This window comes from Mizuhopecten yessoensis, unplaced genomic scaffold (assembly GCF_002113885.1).
Source record: "Mizuhopecten yessoensis strain PY_sf001 unplaced genomic scaffold, ASM211388v2 scaffold9309, whole genome shotgun sequence".
NCBI lineage: Eukaryota > Metazoa > Mollusca > Bivalvia > Pectinida > Pectinidae > Mizuhopecten > Mizuhopecten yessoensis.
Genome location: NW_018407983.1, coordinates 901,520 through 922,714, shown reverse-complemented (window position 1 = coordinate 922,714; position 21,195 = coordinate 901,520). Strand labels below are relative to the sequence as shown.

The 21,195-nt window shown below is 37.1% G+C and overlaps 1 protein-coding gene across 1 annotated transcript in view; it reads right to left on the bottom strand.

The window, feature by feature from the left end:
- The window catches only part of LOC110457764 (protein mesh-like), a gene marked incomplete at its 3' end in the record, with an annotated part of 31,497 nt that extends 10,726 nt beyond the window's left edge, over positions 1 to 20,771 (bottom strand). Inside the window, exons 1-21 of the mRNA XM_021509150.1 lie at positions 20,511 to 20,771; positions 17,803 to 18,096; positions 16,400 to 16,537; positions 15,530 to 15,692; positions 14,850 to 15,107; positions 13,690 to 13,832; positions 12,998 to 13,146; positions 12,091 to 12,396; positions 11,347 to 11,615; positions 10,816 to 10,959; positions 10,282 to 10,440; positions 9,828 to 9,980; positions 8,896 to 9,021; positions 7,715 to 7,963; positions 5,424 to 5,600; positions 3,734 to 3,910; positions 2,024 to 2,197; positions 1,689 to 1,862; positions 1,126 to 1,299; positions 516 to 689; positions 2 to 79 (exon numbers count right to left, since the gene is read on the bottom strand). Coding sequence (XP_021364825.1) covers positions 2 to 79; positions 516 to 689; positions 1,126 to 1,299; positions 1,689 to 1,862; positions 2,024 to 2,197; positions 3,734 to 3,910; positions 5,424 to 5,600; positions 7,715 to 7,963; positions 8,896 to 9,021; positions 9,828 to 9,980; positions 10,282 to 10,440; positions 10,816 to 10,959; positions 11,347 to 11,615; positions 12,091 to 12,396; positions 12,998 to 13,146; positions 13,690 to 13,832; positions 14,850 to 15,107; positions 15,530 to 15,692; positions 16,400 to 16,537; positions 17,803 to 18,096; positions 20,511 to 20,708 — 3,877 coding nt within the window. The remainder of the gene's footprint in view (position 1; positions 80 to 515; positions 690 to 1,125; positions 1,300 to 1,688; positions 1,863 to 2,023; positions 2,198 to 3,733; positions 3,911 to 5,423; positions 5,601 to 7,714; positions 7,964 to 8,895; positions 9,022 to 9,827; positions 9,981 to 10,281; positions 10,441 to 10,815; positions 10,960 to 11,346; positions 11,616 to 12,090; positions 12,397 to 12,997; positions 13,147 to 13,689; positions 13,833 to 14,849; positions 15,108 to 15,529; positions 15,693 to 16,399; positions 16,538 to 17,802; positions 18,097 to 20,510) is intronic.
- Between the last annotated feature and the right edge of the window lie 424 nt (positions 20,772 to 21,195).

Genomic DNA, 21,195 nt, shown 5'->3' with positions numbered 1-21,195 from the left:
AATGAGGCCGTATGACCGAATGTTGTTCCATTACTGATCCACTGTCCATACGAAACCGAAGTCAGATTTCCACAATCAACTGAACAAACACGAAGTAACCATTGTACATGTATGAAGCTAAACAAACCTTGGGATCTGTTACAATGTTTACAATATAGACGTTAGCAAAGGCAGTTACATAAATCCTCAGTTTCTACTCAGAGGTGTCAGTAAAGTGAGTGCAAGAACGACAACTCTGGGAAGAGATTGACTGAATTCAACTGAATAATTATATAACTCTCCGCATGACAAGGGAAACTGCATCCCCTTTTAGCATTATGTTTTGATGTTAGTTTTCAAGGATATCAAAGTGTCCAGTGTTGGCTTTCTTTGTATTTTTTCTATTTGCTTCTTTATTGCATTCAGTTTTGTTGCTGCTGATTATAATCTGTCAAATCCTCGAAGAAATAAAATACTTAAATTTTATAGACCTTTCCAAAACAGTCATATACCGATTATAAAACGAAGACAATTACCATCGACACAAGTCTGCCCATCACTTGACCACTGTCCTTGGGCTGTGCAGTTTATTGTGAGGTTTCCGACGAGTGTTCTTCCGGGGTCACAACGCAGTCTGACCACCGAACCCCAGGTGTAAACTCTGCCAGTCCACTGCCCATTGGCTACACTTGGTGGGGGACCACAGTTGACTGGAAAATATAAATACAATTTTTGTTCAAAGGTAATCTATGAAAAAAAAGGATGTTAGTTAATATGGCTAAGGTTTGCATATAAACTGATATATAACGACAAATTCCTTAAGACTGAAGGGACTATGAAAGTGGAAATGTCTGCGTTGTGAATCCTTAAATGGATCGCAGTGTGAAAATGTTCGCGTCGACGACATATATATATTCAATATGTCGAAAAGTTTTATATAATATACAAATACAAGCGTATCTATATTTCCGTGCTAATTTACGCAACGCAAAACATGTCCACTGTCACAATATACAAATGTGTAAACCTTCAGCAGCAATACATAACGAGACAGCACGTAAACGAAGACTGAACAAACGACATATACCAAACAGATACACCATGGGAAGTTAGATTGCACTCGTTTGAGGTAGGATTTAATCATACCAAGATCACATGTGTGTGTGCCGTTATTCCATTTCCCACTGAGTCCACACGTGATGGTTGTTATCCCCTTTGGTTGTCGTCCTTCCTCGCACGCGAGTTTAGCTCTTTGCCCAAAAGTTGTTGCATTTGCAACCCAATGACCACGTGGCAACGCGGGCAGATGTCCGCAGTCAACTTGAAAACAAAAAGGAATATAAACGTCACTGGTCTGTGAATTCTGAGTAACCGAAGTTCAGTGTCTTACAGGTCAATCTGTGCAAGTTCGGGGAAAGATTAGGCCTGCTGTATCCCATAGCACTACTTATGTAGGATCCCCTGCAGAATCGATAGTTTCCTTCTGTATCTTCCTCATTGATGCTATCAAAGAGACCATACTTTATCTACTTCCCCATTTCAACACTTGGTATCTATCTTTTCTTATTTCACTTCCCTAATGGTTTCTTTTGGTGGTGTCACCTAGGCACCCTCTTCATATGACCTTAGCTGTTTTATACAAGTGACGCAAGGTTACACAAACAGCAAAGTCATTTGAATGGTATATGCTAAGTGACATATGTACATACTCAGATCACAGGTCTGTGTGCCAGTTTCCCACGTTCCGTTTACTCCACATACAACGTCCTTGATTCCAACGGGTACCCTCCCCTCATCGCACTCCAATACGGCCGTCTGTCCAAAAGTTGTCCCAGCGCTGACCAACTGTCCGTGTGATATTGACGGAGGTGTCCCACAATCAACTTCAAATAGGTATAAAGCATGCAGATGACACATGCATAAGTATTACCATTCCTTACATACGATATCACACATCTACTAACATTATGACAAGTTAATAGATAAAAGTTGTCAGCGTTTATATACAATTACATACTGTGTTTCACAATTATCCAGTACTTACTTATAGCGCATGTCTGTCCATTGAAATTCCATTCGCCGTTCTCGTCACACGTCATCAGGTGTGATCCGTTCAATGTTGACCCGATATCACATTGCAGAGTGGCATTAGTACCCAAGAGAAAGCTTGATGCCATCCAACGTCCATTTGGAATATCAGGGAGTGCGCCGCAACGGACTGACAGCAAAGTGTGAAAAAATAAGGCACATCGTTACATTAATAATTTTTAGTTAATTGCCGCATATGGAAGGTGGTAAATTTGGAAACATTTTTTCTTACCCTGAACAGGTTGTATCAACATTTTTTCCGTGTTTGAGATTAATAGAATCTTTCACCCCCTTGGGGTGAGACAGGGTAATCTCAACCCGAGGGGTAATCTTCTTCAGTTGTCAAACACGAGGCTTGCCGAGTTTTTGACAGCTTAATAATCTAACCCCGAGGGTTGAGATCACACTGTCTCACTCCCAAGGGGGTGAATGATTATTTTTTCTTACCCTGTATTTACCCTCTTATGTATTTTATATAGACGTGACATCAATGCAAGACAATGTTGATGTGATGCGGCTGAATTGTCGACGTGACGTCATTGTATTGTTGCCATGACGTCATTGTATTGTTGCCGTGACGTCATGGTATTGTTGCTATCACGTCATACACTTGTTGAGAACGTGCAAAGAACACTTGTAGCTTGTCTCAACCCTAGGGTGAGATAAGAAAATCTCACACCGGTAAAATGGTGGATATCCCTGTCCAGGGTAAGAGAAATCCTTATCTCAGCCGAGGTTTGAGACAGGTGATTCCCCTCATAACAGTTGTATGACGTTACGTCAACAATACAATGACGTCATTGTACATGTAACGCTAACATTGCATTATGTGCTTGAAAGGGTAAACAGGGTAATATAACGTTTATCATAAATCCTCTTGAGGTGAGATTGGGACTATCGGCAAGCCTCGTGTTTGCGAACTTCAGAATTTCCTCCTTTGGTTGAGATTCCCCTATCTCACCCAAAGAGGATGAAAGATTCAATTAGTCTTCAGACTGGTGAGAAAGATGCGCCATATACCCAACAACATGATTGAATTCCATGTTAAGCTTGTATTTTGTAACTATAAGGCATTGGTATTCTGTTAATACTGGCATTGTTGACTTTCCACACAGCTCTGATAAAGATAGTAGGTATCAAACTGTATTGCATCAAAATGAGCCTACTACTTCAGCTTCTATTCAAGTTGGCCTCAATTAAACTACCAACTATTGTTTGTTTTAATTACATAAGACATTGACCATATTAACATTGTCTGTGCGTATAAATACGTATTTTCAGATTTTATTAGAATTTACAATGTGTATTGATCGTATCACAATATTGCTGTTTATCCGTTTAACAGCTTTCACTTCATCGCTGAATGATGGACCCCAAATGATGGACTAATTCGTTAACATTACGTTAATACGTAGACTTGCATCAGCTCAAGTATTAGCAATAAACTATTTATATTCATACTTATTGAATAAAGGTGATATATAAAGATTATTTTTGTCGATATCATGGGTGATGAATTGAGTTGGTCTTGATACAAATTCAACATGGACTACTTTGTCTAAAGACCGACTCAGTCCATCGCCCTATGATATAGAGATTTAAGATTCAACTTTAAATGGATATTCAAGTTGACTATTCCTCTTAAATGAACAATAAACCGTCCTACTTTCAATGCACGCATCGTCGCTGTGTTCCCATGTGCCGTTTAGGGTACAGGATATGACGTCAGAACTGTTAGGTCGTCTTCCACCTTCACAAACGAGGACAGCAGTGGAGTTAGGGACCAGACCGGTACTATTCCAGTATCCATATGCGACATCAAGGGGTTGGTTACACGCAATAACTAAAACGAAATTTCAATAACACGAATTAAGTGGGAAATTATATACAGTCTAACCTCCTTATCTCGAACTCTTTTAACTCGAAGACCCCGCTTATCTCGAAGTATCTTTCCGGTCCCGGTCAAACCTCTTCTTTATCTTAGTAAATCAAACTATGATAATTCGAACCCTGAAAAGTCGTAAAATCTCGGACACCTCGAAGTAAGATATTGGTTTCGATAGCGTAAATCCAACATCAAAACATCGTCTACTGCTTAGTGTTCGAATTTCATTTTGTCACTTATTAATAATACGACATCTCGCCATTTCGTGTGTACGGACAACTTTCGTGAGTAGACTAGCATGAAATCGGTAAAAAGAATTTACGATAAAGTCAGGCTGTAAAGTGTTCGGACCGTCAAAACCATGTTGTTCATAATAAAAAATCAAACTTCATCAATGTTGATCAACAGTATTCTGTACGTACACCCAAACAGACGACAGCGCAAACCGGAAAATTGGTCACAAAGCGTGGTCATCCACATTAAAATCACAACCTAAGACAGCTTCACGGGTTCATGTTTTTACAGGAGCTAGTATGGCTTTGAAAGTTGATCGATAGACTTATGAACACTACGATAATTGCTGTTGATTACATCGAGTGTCAGGTGTCACATTTGGCTTTAATAAATCAATGTGTTACACGTACGATATAATCGTTTTGTGTGTGTTTTCATTTACAGAACCAATTATGCGTACGCTCCATAACAGTGATATGTTTTAGACCTCATGCGCACTTTCATTTCCGCATTGTATAGTAGGTAGGAGACAGACGGATAGTTTGATTTTTTAAATGTAACACTTCAGAAGTAAAACTTGACGGACTTGCAAATACAAATGTAGAAATGGAAAGACTTTGCCAAGATCGAGACTAGCCAAAAACAACAATTTAATAACTAGGCCCGTCCATATTTAATAACGAATTCACAATGTGGACCAACCGTTTTGGTCGCGTTAAACCAAAGTACGTTTTTCGTAAATAACGTACTCTATTTTTGGTGAGCGTGTTTATTGTAAAATAGCATACCTGTATTTGTTATATTGATTACGTTTATCATTCATCGATTGATTACATGCATTGGCTATTAATAAATAAAATAAACAACTGCTAGTGCTATGTCCAAACAGCAAATTTCATACAAAATTTATGAACCCGCATAACTCGAATACTCGGATAACTCTAAGTTTATCCTATACATTTTTACATAGACTTCCACAAGCTCAAGTATCAGCGACAAACTATTTAGAATTTTATTTATTGAAAAACACATGAAAATTGAAATACAAAAATGAAATCTTGCTTTGTTCGATATCTTGGGTGATGAATTGTGTTGGTGTTGAGGCAAATTCAACATGAACTGCTTTGTCTCAAGACCAACTCAATCCATCACTCTATTAGATCGAGATTAAAGATTCAATCTTCAAATGAATATCCAAGTAAACTCTTCATGTTAATGGAGTAATTTTCAATCGTACTTTCTATGCATGCATCATTGCTGTGTTCCCATGTACCGTCTACTGTACAGGATATGACGTCAGAACTGTAAGGTCGTCTTCCTCCGTCACAAACGAGGACAGCAGTTGAGTTCACGACCAGACCGGTACTATTCCAGTATCCATATGCGACATCAAGGGGGTGGTTACACGCAATAACTATAACGAAATTACAATAACACGAATTGAGTGTGAAACTATATACGTGTTACTGATACGCAACAGATTCTGAAGCATGGACGGACTTACATACACAACTAAATTGCTTAAAAATTAACTTGAGAATATAAAGGATCAATACTAGAACCGAATTTGTATTCTAAATATTAAAAGTTCTAAGAACGGTAAGCCAGGCAGCAATTTCAAGTGAGTACTCCACATAGACGACATAATAAAGTACCGGTAACATGTATACGTTCGATATTAAAACTAGTTAGGGATTTCCATTTCGGATGGAAATCCCTATTGATATTGTAATGTGTTTTCTTAAAATTTCTTATTCCTATTTCAAAATATCTTGTGGACACTCCATCTCAAGAACGAATAAAGATATAACGTTCATATTTCAGTATGTATTAGAGAACAACGAACACATGGTAGGCGAACAAATTCATTATCATAATGTCAAATGTCAATGTCACAGATCTAAAAATAGAGTTGTTTAAAACATTTTTCGAACAACCGTAACTTCGAAAGCTTTCGTTGTACTGCTTGAACGCTTCATACTTCTGTTAGATCTTCGTCGGTGCTAACTTTTTTCAATGACATATTATCAGAGAATATGTCAAATTCAAGGCCTCAATATTGGGTCATATATAGGTCAAAAATAAAAATACTAAAAATAGTAAAATCTTTATCACATTTTAAGGAGCACGACCTAAGGATGGTATGTTGAACGTTTCAAAGAAATGCTACTTTGAAATATGTTCATTTTCCCGCCAAAGTTCAAAATTCAAAATATTGCACTAAAAAACTTTTCTTCTGCGTAACTATGAAACATAAAGAGTTGATATTTGGCACATTTATAGCATATATGTTTGGCAAAATACAGAGTTAAGTTCGTTGACCTTGACGTTTATTCAAGGTCACAGTGGTCTAATGATCAAAAAAATGATAATTTCAAAATTCATCAAACAAAATAATTTTACTCCTCATTTTATAGAATGTATCCTACTAAAGACATTCATTAAGTTTCAAGGTCAATGCAACATGATTCATGTCAACAAAATATCGCTAAAAATGACAAATGTTGGTAGAATGGAAAATGATTTCTTTCTACTGTACAAAGGGCAATAACTCTAACAGACCTTACTGTGGTCCTATAGATTCCAAACTTACTAGACATAATATTCAGCTTCAATATGTTCAGGAACAATTTACTCACTGTATGTTTAAATGTTTGTTTTCTATTTTCATGCAATAATATCCAAAGACATTCATCATGATAATTCATAATATATTACTGAAATATTTTCATAGCTTCTGTTTTAATATGTAAAAGTATTCTGTTTATATTTTATAAAATGGTGAAGCTAACCAGGCTTGTTTCGGTGACCAGTTAGTCTACAATACACAGAGTCACTGTGCATCATTCGGCTAGGTTGCCTGAAGGACCATTATGATGTGTACTGGGGGGTTTGGTGTTCTGTGTCCAAATAACAGTGCTTTCAATCACCAGACTATCACTGTGTGTACTGGGGTGTGGTGCTGCTGTGTCCAAATAACAGAACTGATGTCACAAAAACCTTTGGTATGCACTTTTTCTTGTTGGAAATCCCGTGTTTTTGATCTTGATCAAATCTTTTTTTTGTTTCGTTTTTGTTTATAAATGTAGATTTTAGGATTTCAATATCTCGTATAGCCCCCACTGTTTATTGCTTTTGATTTCGTCACATTGCCCGCTTCATCAGAAAGCCAACAGAAAGCATTTTTCAAGGTAAACAAACGCAAAACCCGTGGGTAATACACAAGAAATAAAGGTAATTAATATCTCATAACGGTCTTATCACATGCATTGAATGTGTAAACAAAATTATAGAACGCTATAACCGATGGTGTATCCAAATAATGCTGACTTTTAAGTTACTGTTCACCGTAGTTTATTTTTTCGGGATGCTGTACATATAACCGAACTTCAAAGGTGCGATGACGAGTATGTATATTATGTTCATCTACCACATGGTTATCACATACAAAACATATAGATCGGTTCAAAATGTTACAGCTTTTACTTTGTATTTCAGGAACTACTTGTTATCCAATACCATACAAACCTGGTTCCGCTTGTCTTTGTATGCTCTCGAATATCTGAGTAGCCGCCCTTGTTGCTACCGCGATATCCGCCCGCCCGGTGGTGTGGTAATCGTAAAGACAAAATACGTCATCACCACAGATATTCCGAGCCTCCGGTGTGAACGTTTGATTGGGCTCCGGAAAAACAGGAGTGAACGCTACATCCTGGAATGTCGTGTAGTTCTTACCAATGGGGTAAGTGAACAGAGAATCTTGTCTGCGAACTCTCCCTGAAAACGTGTAGAAAAGATTATATTAATGAATGCGCTATTTAAAATTCATCGAACGATATTTAAAATGATTCCAAAGGAAAGCAGAACCAGCGCATAGATTTGAACGATTTCTGTTTTATTTATATGAATACCAGTACTGAACTTTCGTCGCATGGCATATAGAAAAAAAGCTTGGGAAGGAAAGCCTTATTGGTTAACCTTCGTTATATACTGATGCCATCCAATCAAGTGATATATGAATAGGGCCTTTTTGTAATTGTCCTATCAAATAGAGCAATAGTAAAATAAGAAGAAAACATTTCTGATTAATGCACCGAGAAGATCGTAAAATGACGGCGTGTTGCAAAATCTCAATAACTCTGCTGATTGTTTCTTGCTATTATATCTGTTCTCTCTTTGGGAACGTGCTTTCGCTTGATTTGACATGGATTTACATGGCAGGTGTCGTCGTAGAAGGAAATAAGCTTACACTTTTATTGTCGTATTCTGCTTGTGCCTTTCTAAATGGTCAAATCTTATTTCACATTTTGTCTTAGTATTGAGTTCGATTTACGTTTTGTACGCTTTGATATTCTAAGGACATTGCGTACCTACCAAAACCTATATTACAGAAATATTAAAATGTAAGGACATTGTGTAACACCTACAGCTCATAGACTAATGTGGTAGGGCATTGTTCAGAGATGCTTCTGCGCAAGGACATGTAATGACAGGAGCTTAAAGACTATTCAAACAATATTTTGAAAATAATTGGATTGATATTACAGTTTAGTAGCAATAATTAAACAAGTGAATAAGGTTTAACACAAGGCAGCGAATTATATATTCGAAACCAAAACTGATGAAATTCTTGTTAAAAGATCGATAGTTATTCAGACCCCCTCCACACTTAAAAATGTCCCGTTAAGACAACAACTTAGGAAATGTACATGTCGACCCAAACTCCCGATGTATCTCCCTCGCTGTGGTGTTGGGGGAGAGAATACGGCCATCTCCTGTAGTGAAGTCATCCGTCGCGTTGTCGTTGTAGTTCCCCAGAAGTCCTGTGATATTTCCTAGAACCCCAATAAAATATCATTATACCAAATAATGTCGATTTTTCTACCGATCTTCGGGAAATACGAATACAACGTAGTGTGTGTTACCAAAATTTCCTGACTTCATTGAGTCACCAGCACAATATTTCTACGAAGGTGAATGGATCACTTATCTACATTTACACAACAACAGTCTAAGTCTATGCTATGTATTCTCTTTCTGTAACCATTGAAAGACAGCTTGCCCTAGTTTATTATTCCTTTCGTTATAAAGTAAATGGAATATGTTCATTTATTTTTGTATCAGACAAAATGATATCAAGAAACCATACTGAACTCTGTAATTATATCTATTGGTAATAATATATCACCCCAATGTCTTATGATTATATTTACTCATACATTTGTATATCGCGATCTCTGTGCACTGTATATTACAGTGACGTACCATGAGTTTAAATGTTACGCCACTTTCCAATAACATATATGTGTATTTACTTCCGGAATTAGTTTTATTCAAATATTTATGAAATTTTGCTGTATCAAATTATTATCTAATGTCATGAAATTATGTATTGAATTGAATTGCTGACGCGCTAAATAATCAAGACTTGATAAATAAGAAACATTATACAATAAACTTACTTGTTTTAGCGTTATTAGCTGTTATTAGAAGGTCTAAATAATTATAACCGCCAAATGCAAAAGCGCTGTAATTCTGCACAAATATATAACACACTAAATCACGTTGCATGTAATTTGAGAAATGTGGTGGAGCCGCGGAAATACGACTGCCCGAAAAAGATAGCGTTAACAGTATGTACCTCGTAAGCTGTCGGACCCCGACACTACGACGACATTGAGTAGGGAAGGATATGCTAGTATGCGAAACGCCAGGCTGGGATCAGTAAAAATAATGTTGATCTGTTTGGATGACCCGTCTGTGCTATTGTGTTCTGTCATCGTTGTTGAAACACCTCGGAAAGAAATATATATTATAAATATCCTCGAACCTTATAAAGTTTGTATTTTGTTCACGTTAAATCAAGAAAACAAAGTATATACATACATTCAATCAAAATATCAATAATAAAGGCCTACAGCTATTGAATAGTTTAATATTATTTATTTCTTTGTCAGTATCTGATAGGTTTTAATTCTCAATATCCAAGAAAAAAGGTGGTTAGTGTAAAAACAATATTGTACATAATGTAATCAGTTAACAAGTACATGAGTGGAGAAAGGTGCATTCTGAGAAGAAAGGAAATGTATACATACCAATGAAATGGAGAGATCTATAATGAGTGAAGTCCACAATTTCACCATTCACCAGAACATCTGCTACCCTGATCGAGTTCAGGCGGACCTCAACAGTATCGGACACGTTAAGTGTTTTCGCCGAGAAAGCGGTTATCACACTCGCCTTACGTAAAACACCTGTGGTTGATAAAGAAAATCCATAACTACAACGTTCTGATAATTGTGCTTTAACCTATCATCAGGTGTACTACAACATTTTGATACATCTATGTATCACAATATTCTCAATCTGCTAGGTGTATACACCATTCTGCTTACTGCTCATTCTGATAGTAAACCATATTTTGCGAGGTACGCTTCATCATTCAACTATCTATTCTACAACATTTGGACGATATAAATGGTGGTTTTTTATGATTGAAGGAACAATCACAAATATATAAAGGCATCTGACTAAATATTCCATAGACATTGGAGACAATATTTCTCCCGTGAAACAGGACAAGATTACAGTTACACATAAGGAACGAGCAGCTCGATATATATGATTACCATTGGGACCAGCAACTTGCTCCATTCGGACCTGAGCAGAGAATGTATCGTTAATATGTTTCAGCAGTATGAATTCTCCAACACCGTTGAACGTATATGGTAAGCCATCAAGCGTCGTAAAATGGGGATCGCCACTCAGTCGCGCTAATAATGAAAGAGCAACAACGAGTATCACAATCCATATTTATGTTCATTGCATAAACTTAACACTATTACTTCTTAATGTATTACGAATCTGATGCTGCTTGTAATATAAAGCATCACCTTTTGTTTCTGAAGGGAAGAGGTTCTTTTTGTAGCCATGTACTGTTTGGATATTCCTTGAAAGTAAAGTAATCGATGACCATTCTTTTTTTTATGGTATGCATTGTATGCACAGAAGATATAAAGTAATAGTTTCTTTTAAACATATTTTGCTGTAATTAATCTTTCGAGACAGTTGTGTTCATAAATTGATACAAAGTTTATTAGTTTAACATATTAAATCTATTTTAATCTGATAATTTTCATTGTGATTTTAATGGTATTTACCTGATCTGATTGGTTGATAATTCCTACAGTCCCCCTGGGGTCGCTGTCGGAGAAGCTGGGTACACATGGACATTCCTGCAATCTCCTTTGCGTATTTACAGCAGTAGAAGTAAGGGAACGTATCGAATACCAGTGTTGAAAGGTAAGGTACATTTCCAGGCCCCCCAAGGTAGTGATATCGGTGTGCAGTACCTCCTCCGGACGGAGTCTTGGCATCCATTAGGTTACCAAGGTAATCGTAGCAGCACAGGCGACCGGAACCGTTGGGTCTTAAAACAGTCACATGGTAAAGACAATTAAAACAGAGTCGCATGGTAAAGACAATTAAAACTAATTGTAAATGATTCAGGATGCAATATTCTAAATACAATGTACATTATGTCAATATCTTATGCTAGCTGTTTGGAACTAATAAATGTTATAATGATAGCTGACCCTATTGTAAGCCAATTGACGCTTCAAGTATTTTATTTTAACATATTCCAAGTTTTAATTATAAAATAGGTTGGTAGGAGGGAGTTTATCTTTGTTACTTAAATTATTAAGCTACTTGAAATTTACAGTAAATCTTTGCTTGCCGAATCTTTGATAGATCAGCGAGCATGGAACGTTGACATACTTGAAATCAAGTCGAACCGTTTCCATGTTGCATGCCACACATCTTTTATCAGAAGAGTTCACAAACCTTTGTGATGTAATATATTCTTGATTACTACTATCGAAGAGGGTACGTAAATAACTTACCCTGGAGCGTTGAGTCTGTAGCACTGCTTGGCCTCGGCTTGCTGGCAGTTCCGAGAGGTTCGAAAGTCTAGATTTTCCGAAAGCTGGTTGTTACAAAGAGGGTCGGGGCGAAACCTGGCGAGGTCTATCTCAATTTGATCCTCCATACATGGACATGGTTGGATATTTAGGTCTGTCAAAGAAGGTAATTTGTCGTCCGAGACCATTTGTCTGCGGCATGTGTCTTTGGCTTCTTCGTGTCCCTTCACGCTATTCAGATTTGGCTTGACAACAAACGCGTCTGACCAAGCACTGTGACGTAATTTTCTGTTAACGATAGCATAATAATAATTAATATATTTTTCAAGTATGTCTACCGCGCGAGCGATAGTTAAAATATCCTTTAAGGAATTCCCGTAACTGAATATTTGATTTTAAAGGAAATCTATGAAGTGATAACAGCTGCGCATTTATGAAAAAGATAACTGAAAGTGAAGATTTCCCGTCTTGATTTGATATGTGAATTGCCATTTGTGTTGCCTGGTGTAAAAAAGAGTTTATAATTTATAATCATACATTTCGAAACATTTTCTTCAGGTTGGTAAGTATGGATTATGAAAAGTTCTTTTTACACAACCGATAACATTTTCTATGTGACGTTTCGATGACTAGTACGATATGTACACTGTCACCTTTATCAGACAAATGACATGTTCGAGGCCTATCCTGTCTAATTAGACCAGTTTTGATTCAATGTTGTACACATGTGAATGAGATTTAATACATATCCTATATAAGCTATTTCACAATGGGATCCATTCGTCCTTTCACTTTCAAGTGTCACCTTTTTTTGCTAAAATGTAGCTTAAACGTTTCGTCACTGAAATATGCTTCAGTAATAACAGTAATTGATGTTGCGATTACTTACGTCTCATTCTTTTGTCCAGTTTCAGTCATTTTGAGAACTACAACATTGGTTTCTACATCAAATAAAAATGAAGCTCTGGCCTGTCTGATGATAACAGAGTTAGCCAACGTTTTCTCAAAGATGAATCGAGGCAGGCCGGCGTCGTTTGGCTGCACAAAATACAAACGTCAATGAAATATGGATAAAGTATCGTACATTTCTACAAATTTAAGATAATAAGATATTGTTCTGTTTATGGGATAATTACAAGGCAGGTGCTAGAAAAGTAGTTCCACCTGATTGGAACACAATGAAATATGGATAAAGTACCATACACATTTCTACGAATTGAAGATAAAAATATGATATTCAGTGTATCTGATAATTTAAAAGTAGGGTCTAGAAACGTAGTTCCACCCGGTCGGAACACCTTGTATTGCTCCTGGTTACAATGTGTGTGGCTAACCGATGTCTTTTGTTTTGTTTAAGTTTCTCCAATGTTTCCACGGTTTCTGTTATTGCATGTTTTGTTTTGTGTCAACTCTAAGGCTGGCGTGCTTATACTACCTAGAACGAAAATATAGTGTTATATACGGAATTAAAAAATGGAATTATCAAACTTTTCTGTAATCAAATTAACACAGTAAAATTGCGAAACACAATGCTAATATAACACATGACACAATATATAAAGTAAAGGATTAGAGTTGTACCTCAATGGTGTAAACATCTATATTGGCTCGACTTTCTGTAAACAACAAACTATCGGGACGCCAGTTAACGGTCACGGTTTTTCCACGGGCCCAGTCACCAACGAAGACTCGAACCAAACCAGGTTCGCTCTGCAAGGGATTCACTAAAACAACGGTGCGTGATAAAAATGGAGTCAATTTAACAAAGTTATTTCATCAGCGCAGTCATTAGAATAATGGAGTCATTGTAACAATGGAATCATTTTAAAACTTAGTATAACATTATAAGATTCGAGTCACTCAAAGAGTCTAACAGTGAGCACAACGTTCCATTATACACCCTTTAGTTACATGGGGACCTATTACTAAATCCCTCTGGTAACATTTGAGATGTTTAAAAATGGATGTAGTTGCCAGGAAACGAAATATTATCCAACATGGTTCAAGACATTTGCAAAGGAGCCATGTTGAATTTGGATTTGAGAGGTACTTATCGTGGTCATTTCACGGACGATTGAGATTTGAATAAAAGGAAAAAATAACATGTACAGTAGTCAGCGTCACCGATACATCTTGTTCTGTCTAGAGTAAATCCTTGAGGAGAAATTCGAAATGTTGATAGTTAAAAAACGTAAAAAGGAAAAGACCTTTATTTTTTGATTGGCTTTTGTTCCTGGTTATTCATATTAACATTTGACTTAAGCAAACAAGTAGAACATTGGAAGTAGATTGAAATGTGTTATTAATAACATTTACATAGCCCATATGTCGACCATTTTAGATTTCCGAGCTGACCCAGAAATAACAACACTTACCGAGTATTATTTACCCATGGACATTTTCTAGTAATTTTCAGGGTTACCATCGCCACCATCTTAAAGTTTGAAACAACCCAAAGAATAAACCCCCTTTATTTTAATACATACTACATGAATTAAGACAGGCCTAGTTAAGAAATAACAATGATCTACATCATCGCAGTGTTCAGAAATTATATAAAAAAGATATCTTAACACTCGAAGTTGAGAAAAAATGGAAAACTTAATGGACAGCGCATAGCAACAGACGACGCATACCTTAAATGTACATTTGTAATCATGTTAAAAATAGATAACAGCCATCAAATCAGGTGACTGCTTTCTTAGAAGTCAAACAAGGTATTCCGAAATCCTTACACTTACCGACCGAGCAAAATCCTCTGTAACTAGACATATGGCCGTCTGCCGTAGTGATATGCATTGACATATCGATTGTCCCGGTGACGTAAAAAGTGGGTGTGCGACATCTCGCGCTGAACTCTGACTTCCTCACGCATGGTTGACTGTCATTGTTTGGGAAGGTGATCCACACCGTGTCATTGGCGGTAAAACAGGGACCTGATACCGTGATCTCCTGGCTCCCAAACATTGTGACTTGGAAGGGGTACACTACCAGGGTGCCTGCAAATGATTTCATTTTTAAACTACTGTTACATATTATTACTGTTGCTCGTTTAAGACGACTTATTTTTGCGATTGGGCACAAGAAAATTATTCGGGAGAACATGAACGTACCTAAGTATAAGTATATGCATCGTTTGAAAAAGTTGTAAAAATATCTAACTGAGCGATTGGGTTTTACAGAGCATAAATAAAAAAATAAAAAATGAAAAAAAGTAAAAAATAGTACCCCGAACTGTTTATCAGAAAACGAATACATTTAGCATGATAAAAATGTTTAACACGCAATTGAAAATGAAAACAATCCAATATCTTTACATGAAAAAGTTTTTTTTCTGTAATATTAATAATATTATTGCACTTTTCAAAATGTACATTTGTTGAGAGCTTTTCCTGTGTTTACACATCGCTGTCCATCTTACCTCCAGTATTACATCCGCCTTTTTCAATTTTAGCCGTGTCAATCCGGAATACGAATTTACCACCGTTTTTCACATTAGACAAATGGGCAAGGTTGACAATAGCTGACGTACGGGATTCGTCTAATGCGTAGAAATTTACGCCGTCACCTCCGTTAAAACCAACCTGTAACAAATTTTACAATAGTAAAACTCAAACTTATCAATCCTTGTAAAAAAACAATCTTCTTTTCAGACAGAGTTCATTTGAACAAAATATGACATCTTCCGGCTATACTTTATCTGATGATGAAGAAAGTATAGCGCCTGACTTCCAACAATGGTATATCAGTGCCAATCATAACTAAAGACCTGGTCCCTGATTCTTTGATCAATGATTCCTTCTTTCTATAGTGGATGTGATGGGGGAACCATATGACAGGCACCACATGAGGTATACGAAACGCTTTCCCTTTCGGAACACTCGGTTTTATTCCGTCTTTGTTGGGCTTCATGACGTATTCTTGATTGATGTTAATATTTCTAAGCAGCGACTGGGAGTAGCATGGTGCTTCCCATAATTATATACGGTAAGAACATGTGTGGAATAGTACTTTAAACTTCAATTTGTGCAATATTCTCTTTGGATGTAAATTGAGATATTTGCCAGTTTTTCGACAAAATTGTTAATGTTATTTAGCGAAGATTTTAGAATGCACGTTGATATTTAATTTAGCATTTCAGAAAAACCGGAAAACTCGGCTGATATCGAAAACATTTTAAGAAGACTTTGAAGAGGTTGATAGCAATCTTCGCCGAAAAAGTAGATACAACAAGATATCGTTCCTGCTGATACAATTCATCCTTTTGTTATGTAATACAGTGCTTTAATACCTGGGCCGGTGTTCCTCCAAGTCCCGTGTCAGCGTTACCATTACTGGCAGTTCCCGTGGTCCACGTGACTTTAGCGTAGTTAAGCACTGTGAAAGAGTGACGGCCATTTGTAATGAGTACACACTGAAACGTGTTTCTCTGTAAAGTAAAAGAAGGATACTCGTTTTCACATTAAGATATACAGAACCAAATGCGAGCATTTGGAATGTTCAATTGATAAAAGAAGACCATAAATATATTTAACATGGAAATGGATGTGGAACCATGGAGAACGAATATTATTGTAATTCCATTTGTATTGTACATGTATGTAGTTCGAATCTTGGATTTTGCAACGAATTTAATTCTTCGGACCATAAACATGCTATTATTAGAGATCGTGTATATCTCCTTTCGTGAGTTCTATGCAAGGTTGATAATTTCTCACCTTTTATCTGTAAGACTGAGTCATGCAAATTGTAAATGCCCCTTTTGGTAAAAGTTCATACTGCTGTGTATGACATTGCTCTAATGTGAGGTTGTCGTTAGACCTATTTACTCGCACAGTACTTAATGTGTGAGAAGAAGAACCTTGCTCTGAAATTTGAGAAAGATCTGTCTAGCACTTCTTTGTAAATAGTGATAACGACCTGGAACAGTCGAAATCAAATATGGCTGCAAGGCGACCGTGTCTGTTTTTTTCCCAATCAGTCTCAAAAATAAACATGCAGAACTTAGGACCTTTGAAAATCAGATTATGACATTTTAGAAAGATATGTCCAGTACGTCTTGAGAAATAGCTTGAACAAAATCCAACGATCAAAATTCAACAAAACTGTCTGGTGGCATCTCGTTTTTCTGATCAGTCCCAAATATCAAATAAGGGACCATGTGAAAATTACCCTGTTGGCCATCTTGGTTTTCCGATCCGTCCCAAGATTTAATTCTGCGAAACTGGTGACCATAGGAAATCTTCACGTGAAATTTGAAAAAGATCCCTGAAGTACTTTCTGAGAAACAGAAAAAACCCGAACTTTAACTCTCAAAATGTTAGCTGGCTACCTGTCTACCATATTGACTTGCTCGATATGCGTAATTAGGGACTAACGTCTCTTAACATTTTCGTGTTGGTAAGTATGGATAATGAAATGATTCTTGTGACACAGCCATTAAGTGTTTCTATGTGACGTTTTGACATTGATGTGTGGACTCGTACATATTTTACACCTTTGTGTACATACGCTTCACTGGTCATTTGTCTGATGAAGATGACAGAGTACATACCGTACTAGTCATCGAAACGTCACATAGAAACACTTATTGGTTGTGTTACAAGAATCCTATCATAAGGACTACCGGTATACGAAGGGTGATTTGAACAGCCACTATCTGATGAGGGTGGACGAAAAAGTATATCCATATACCTTGGTTTTGCCAATTGTCGACGCTCCGTAGAAAGCTACATTGTCCCATGTAGATACAAATACCCAGCTGGCATGGAAATCAGACTGGTCTGGATTGTAGAGGCGGATTTCGTCCGTCGCCCGCTGTAGGATGGCGGGATCAGTAGTTTCCCGATACCACACTGTTCCACCATTTCGTATGTCCACGTCAGCCCAAAAGGGGGCCACAATACTGCGGTGATCTTGGAGTGGAAAAGGAGCCGGCGTGAACTGGCTTAGTGTTTTTTGAAAAGATATGGCGCCATTTGTATTAACCTGCAAAACATAAAAGGAGATGGTGAATAAATTGTAAGTATATTTAGATACACAAGGTACTTCTTCGAATGTCAGATTGGTGTCGTTGGTATTAATATTGGTGTCTTATTTTATTTTGGGTACTTGACTAAGATAAATATGGACACATTACATCATGATTAAAAAAGATAGAGACCGGATATTTCTTTTCATTTGCAGCCTTGCAAGAGTGATTTAAAAATAATTTTAGGATTGACCGTTCCATTGGTCGTACATCAAACAACTTTATTTACATCTATACAATGTATGAGGCATGACGTATGCTGAATCATACGTCTTTTACATGAAAACCTAACTGATATTGAAGTATTACCATGATGTAGATTGTAGGTGTTGGTGTTGATCATACCACCTTACAAAGTATTAACAACAAAATCGTCCCACACAAAGATATCTTTTATTATATGGTATTAGGTATAACAATATACATGTATTGCCCTTACTGTAGAGGGACGCGATTCTTTGTTTCTCCGAGGTTAAACATGATAAAGGTGGACAAGTCATACACTCACCTCACACAAAATACTTAAGAATCCCTGTCCCACTGCACTGAGTTTCCTTTTATCTTTGGATATTGTTGTAGAACAATTGGGCAAGAATATTTTCGTCTACCAGATAGCTTAATCGGCCAAAGCGATAGTTTAGCTGTTTGAAGTTCATAGTTCGAATTCGTGTCTAGCCCCGCGGTGATTTTTCTCTCAGAACACTGTTGTTGATATTACATTTAATGTCAAAAATCCACTCATGGCGTACATTGTGATTCCTGTTTGAGGTTACACATAGACCACACTCATGGCTTACATTGCGATTCCTGTTTGAGGTTAAACATAGACCCACTCATGGCGTACATTGTGATTCCTGTTTGAGGTTAAACATAGACCACACTCATGGCTTACATTGTGATTCCTGTTTGAGGTATAACATCGACCCACTCATGGCTTACATTGTGATTCCTGTTTGAGGTTAAACATAGACCCACTCATGGCGTACATTGTGATTCATAGACCCACTCATGGCGTACATCGAGATTCGTCATAAAGGTTAAACATGGACTCCCTCATAGCGTACATCGAGATTTGTCATAAAGGTTAAACATAGACCATACTCATGGCGAACATCGAGATTCGTCATAAAGGTTAAACATGGACTCCCTCATAGCGTACATCGAGATTTGTCATAATGGTTAAACATAGACCATACTCATGGCGAACATCGAGATTCGTCATAAAGGTTAAACATAGTCCCACTCATGGCGTACATTGTGATCCCTGTTTGAGGTTAAACATAGACCACACTCATGGCTTACATTGTGAATCCTGTTTGAGGTATAACATCGACCCACTCATGGCTTACATTGTCATTCCTGTTTGAGGTTAAACATATACCCACTCATGGCGTACATTGTGATCCCTGTTTGAGGTTAAACATAGACCCCACTCATGGCTTACATTGTGATTCCCGTTTGAGGTTAAACATAGACCCACTAATGGCGTACATTGTGATTCATAGACCCGCTCATGGAGTACATTGTGATTCATGTTAGAGGCTAGACATAGACCCCCTCATGGCGTACATTGTGATTCATGTTAGAGGTTAGACATAGACCCACTCATGGCGTACATCGTGATTTCTGTTAAAGGTTAAACATAGACCCACTCATGTCGTACATTGTGATTCATAGACCCGCTCATGGCGTACATTGTGATTCATGTTAGAGGTTAAACTAACTATACATTCATGGCAAACATCGTGAATCCTGTTAGAGGTTTAACATAGACCCACTCATGGTGTAAATTGTGATTCCTGTAAGAGGTTAAACATACACAATTCTCATGGCGTACATCGAGATTCGTCATAAAGGTTAAACATAGACTCACTCATGGCGTACATCGAGATTTGTCATAATGGTTAAACATAGACAATACTCATGGCGTACATCGAGATTCGTCATAAAGGTTAAACATAGACCCACTCATGGCGTACATCGAGATTTGTCATAAAGGTTAAACATAGACCATACTTATGGCGTACATCGAGATTCGTCATAAAGGTTAAACTTACACTACACTCATGGCGAACATGGTATTTCCTCATAGATGTTAAACATAAACCACACTCATAGCGTTTATCGTGATTCCATAGAATGAGGTACGAACGTATTGATCATTATTTTCCCACGTTATGCATTTCCTATACAGGGTGCTAAGACATTGACCATACTCATCCGACGTTAATTATTCCCGATAGGGTGGTAAGAGTATCGACCATTGCTCACCCAAGCTAAGCATTTCCTCACAGGAGGTTTAGTCATTGACCATACTCTCCCGACAGGGTAGTAACAATATTGATCCTACTCACCCCTCAAACATACTTACAAATAATGAGTCGTGCTGGCTGTTGAAAAACGGGAAAAAAGTACTGATTTTGACCATTGGCGAGCTTCCGTCATCATTCTTTGGAAAAGAATGGTCATTCACGGACGATCCAAAGGGATAAAATGCTGACGACGGGATAGAGCTGACAATGTGTAAAACAAAAGAAAACAAGAGGTAACAACAATAGCGTGTTTCCATTGTGAAGAGTTTTACATTAATAACCTGCACACTTCGAGATAGCTATAATTCATTGCTTACCTATGTTATACTCTAGATAAAATACAATCATTCACGACAAAAAATTAGATAAGATACCCTGCATAATGATATGACGTATCATGTAAACATAACGATATGACATAAGCATTCAGCGAAATTATTAGGTTGTTTAGTTTTGTTATCGTTGAGTCAGTGTTATAAATAGAATATATCATACGTAGATATGTGGGATTTAGGAATCCGGAGGTAGATTGTCTCTATCCTACATACCTTAAAATTATTTTCTCTTTCTCCCACCTACCTGGGAATTTGGTGAAATCGTCAATGGCATTACGCATTCAACGATAAATGCAATAAGTTTTCTAGTTAATTTTTGTCCGTAACAATTGAAAAAAGTGCAGCAGAAAAAAGCTTTAAATCAAAACTATACTTTAAAGTTAAACGGGTTTGGGAAAACATCATAGAA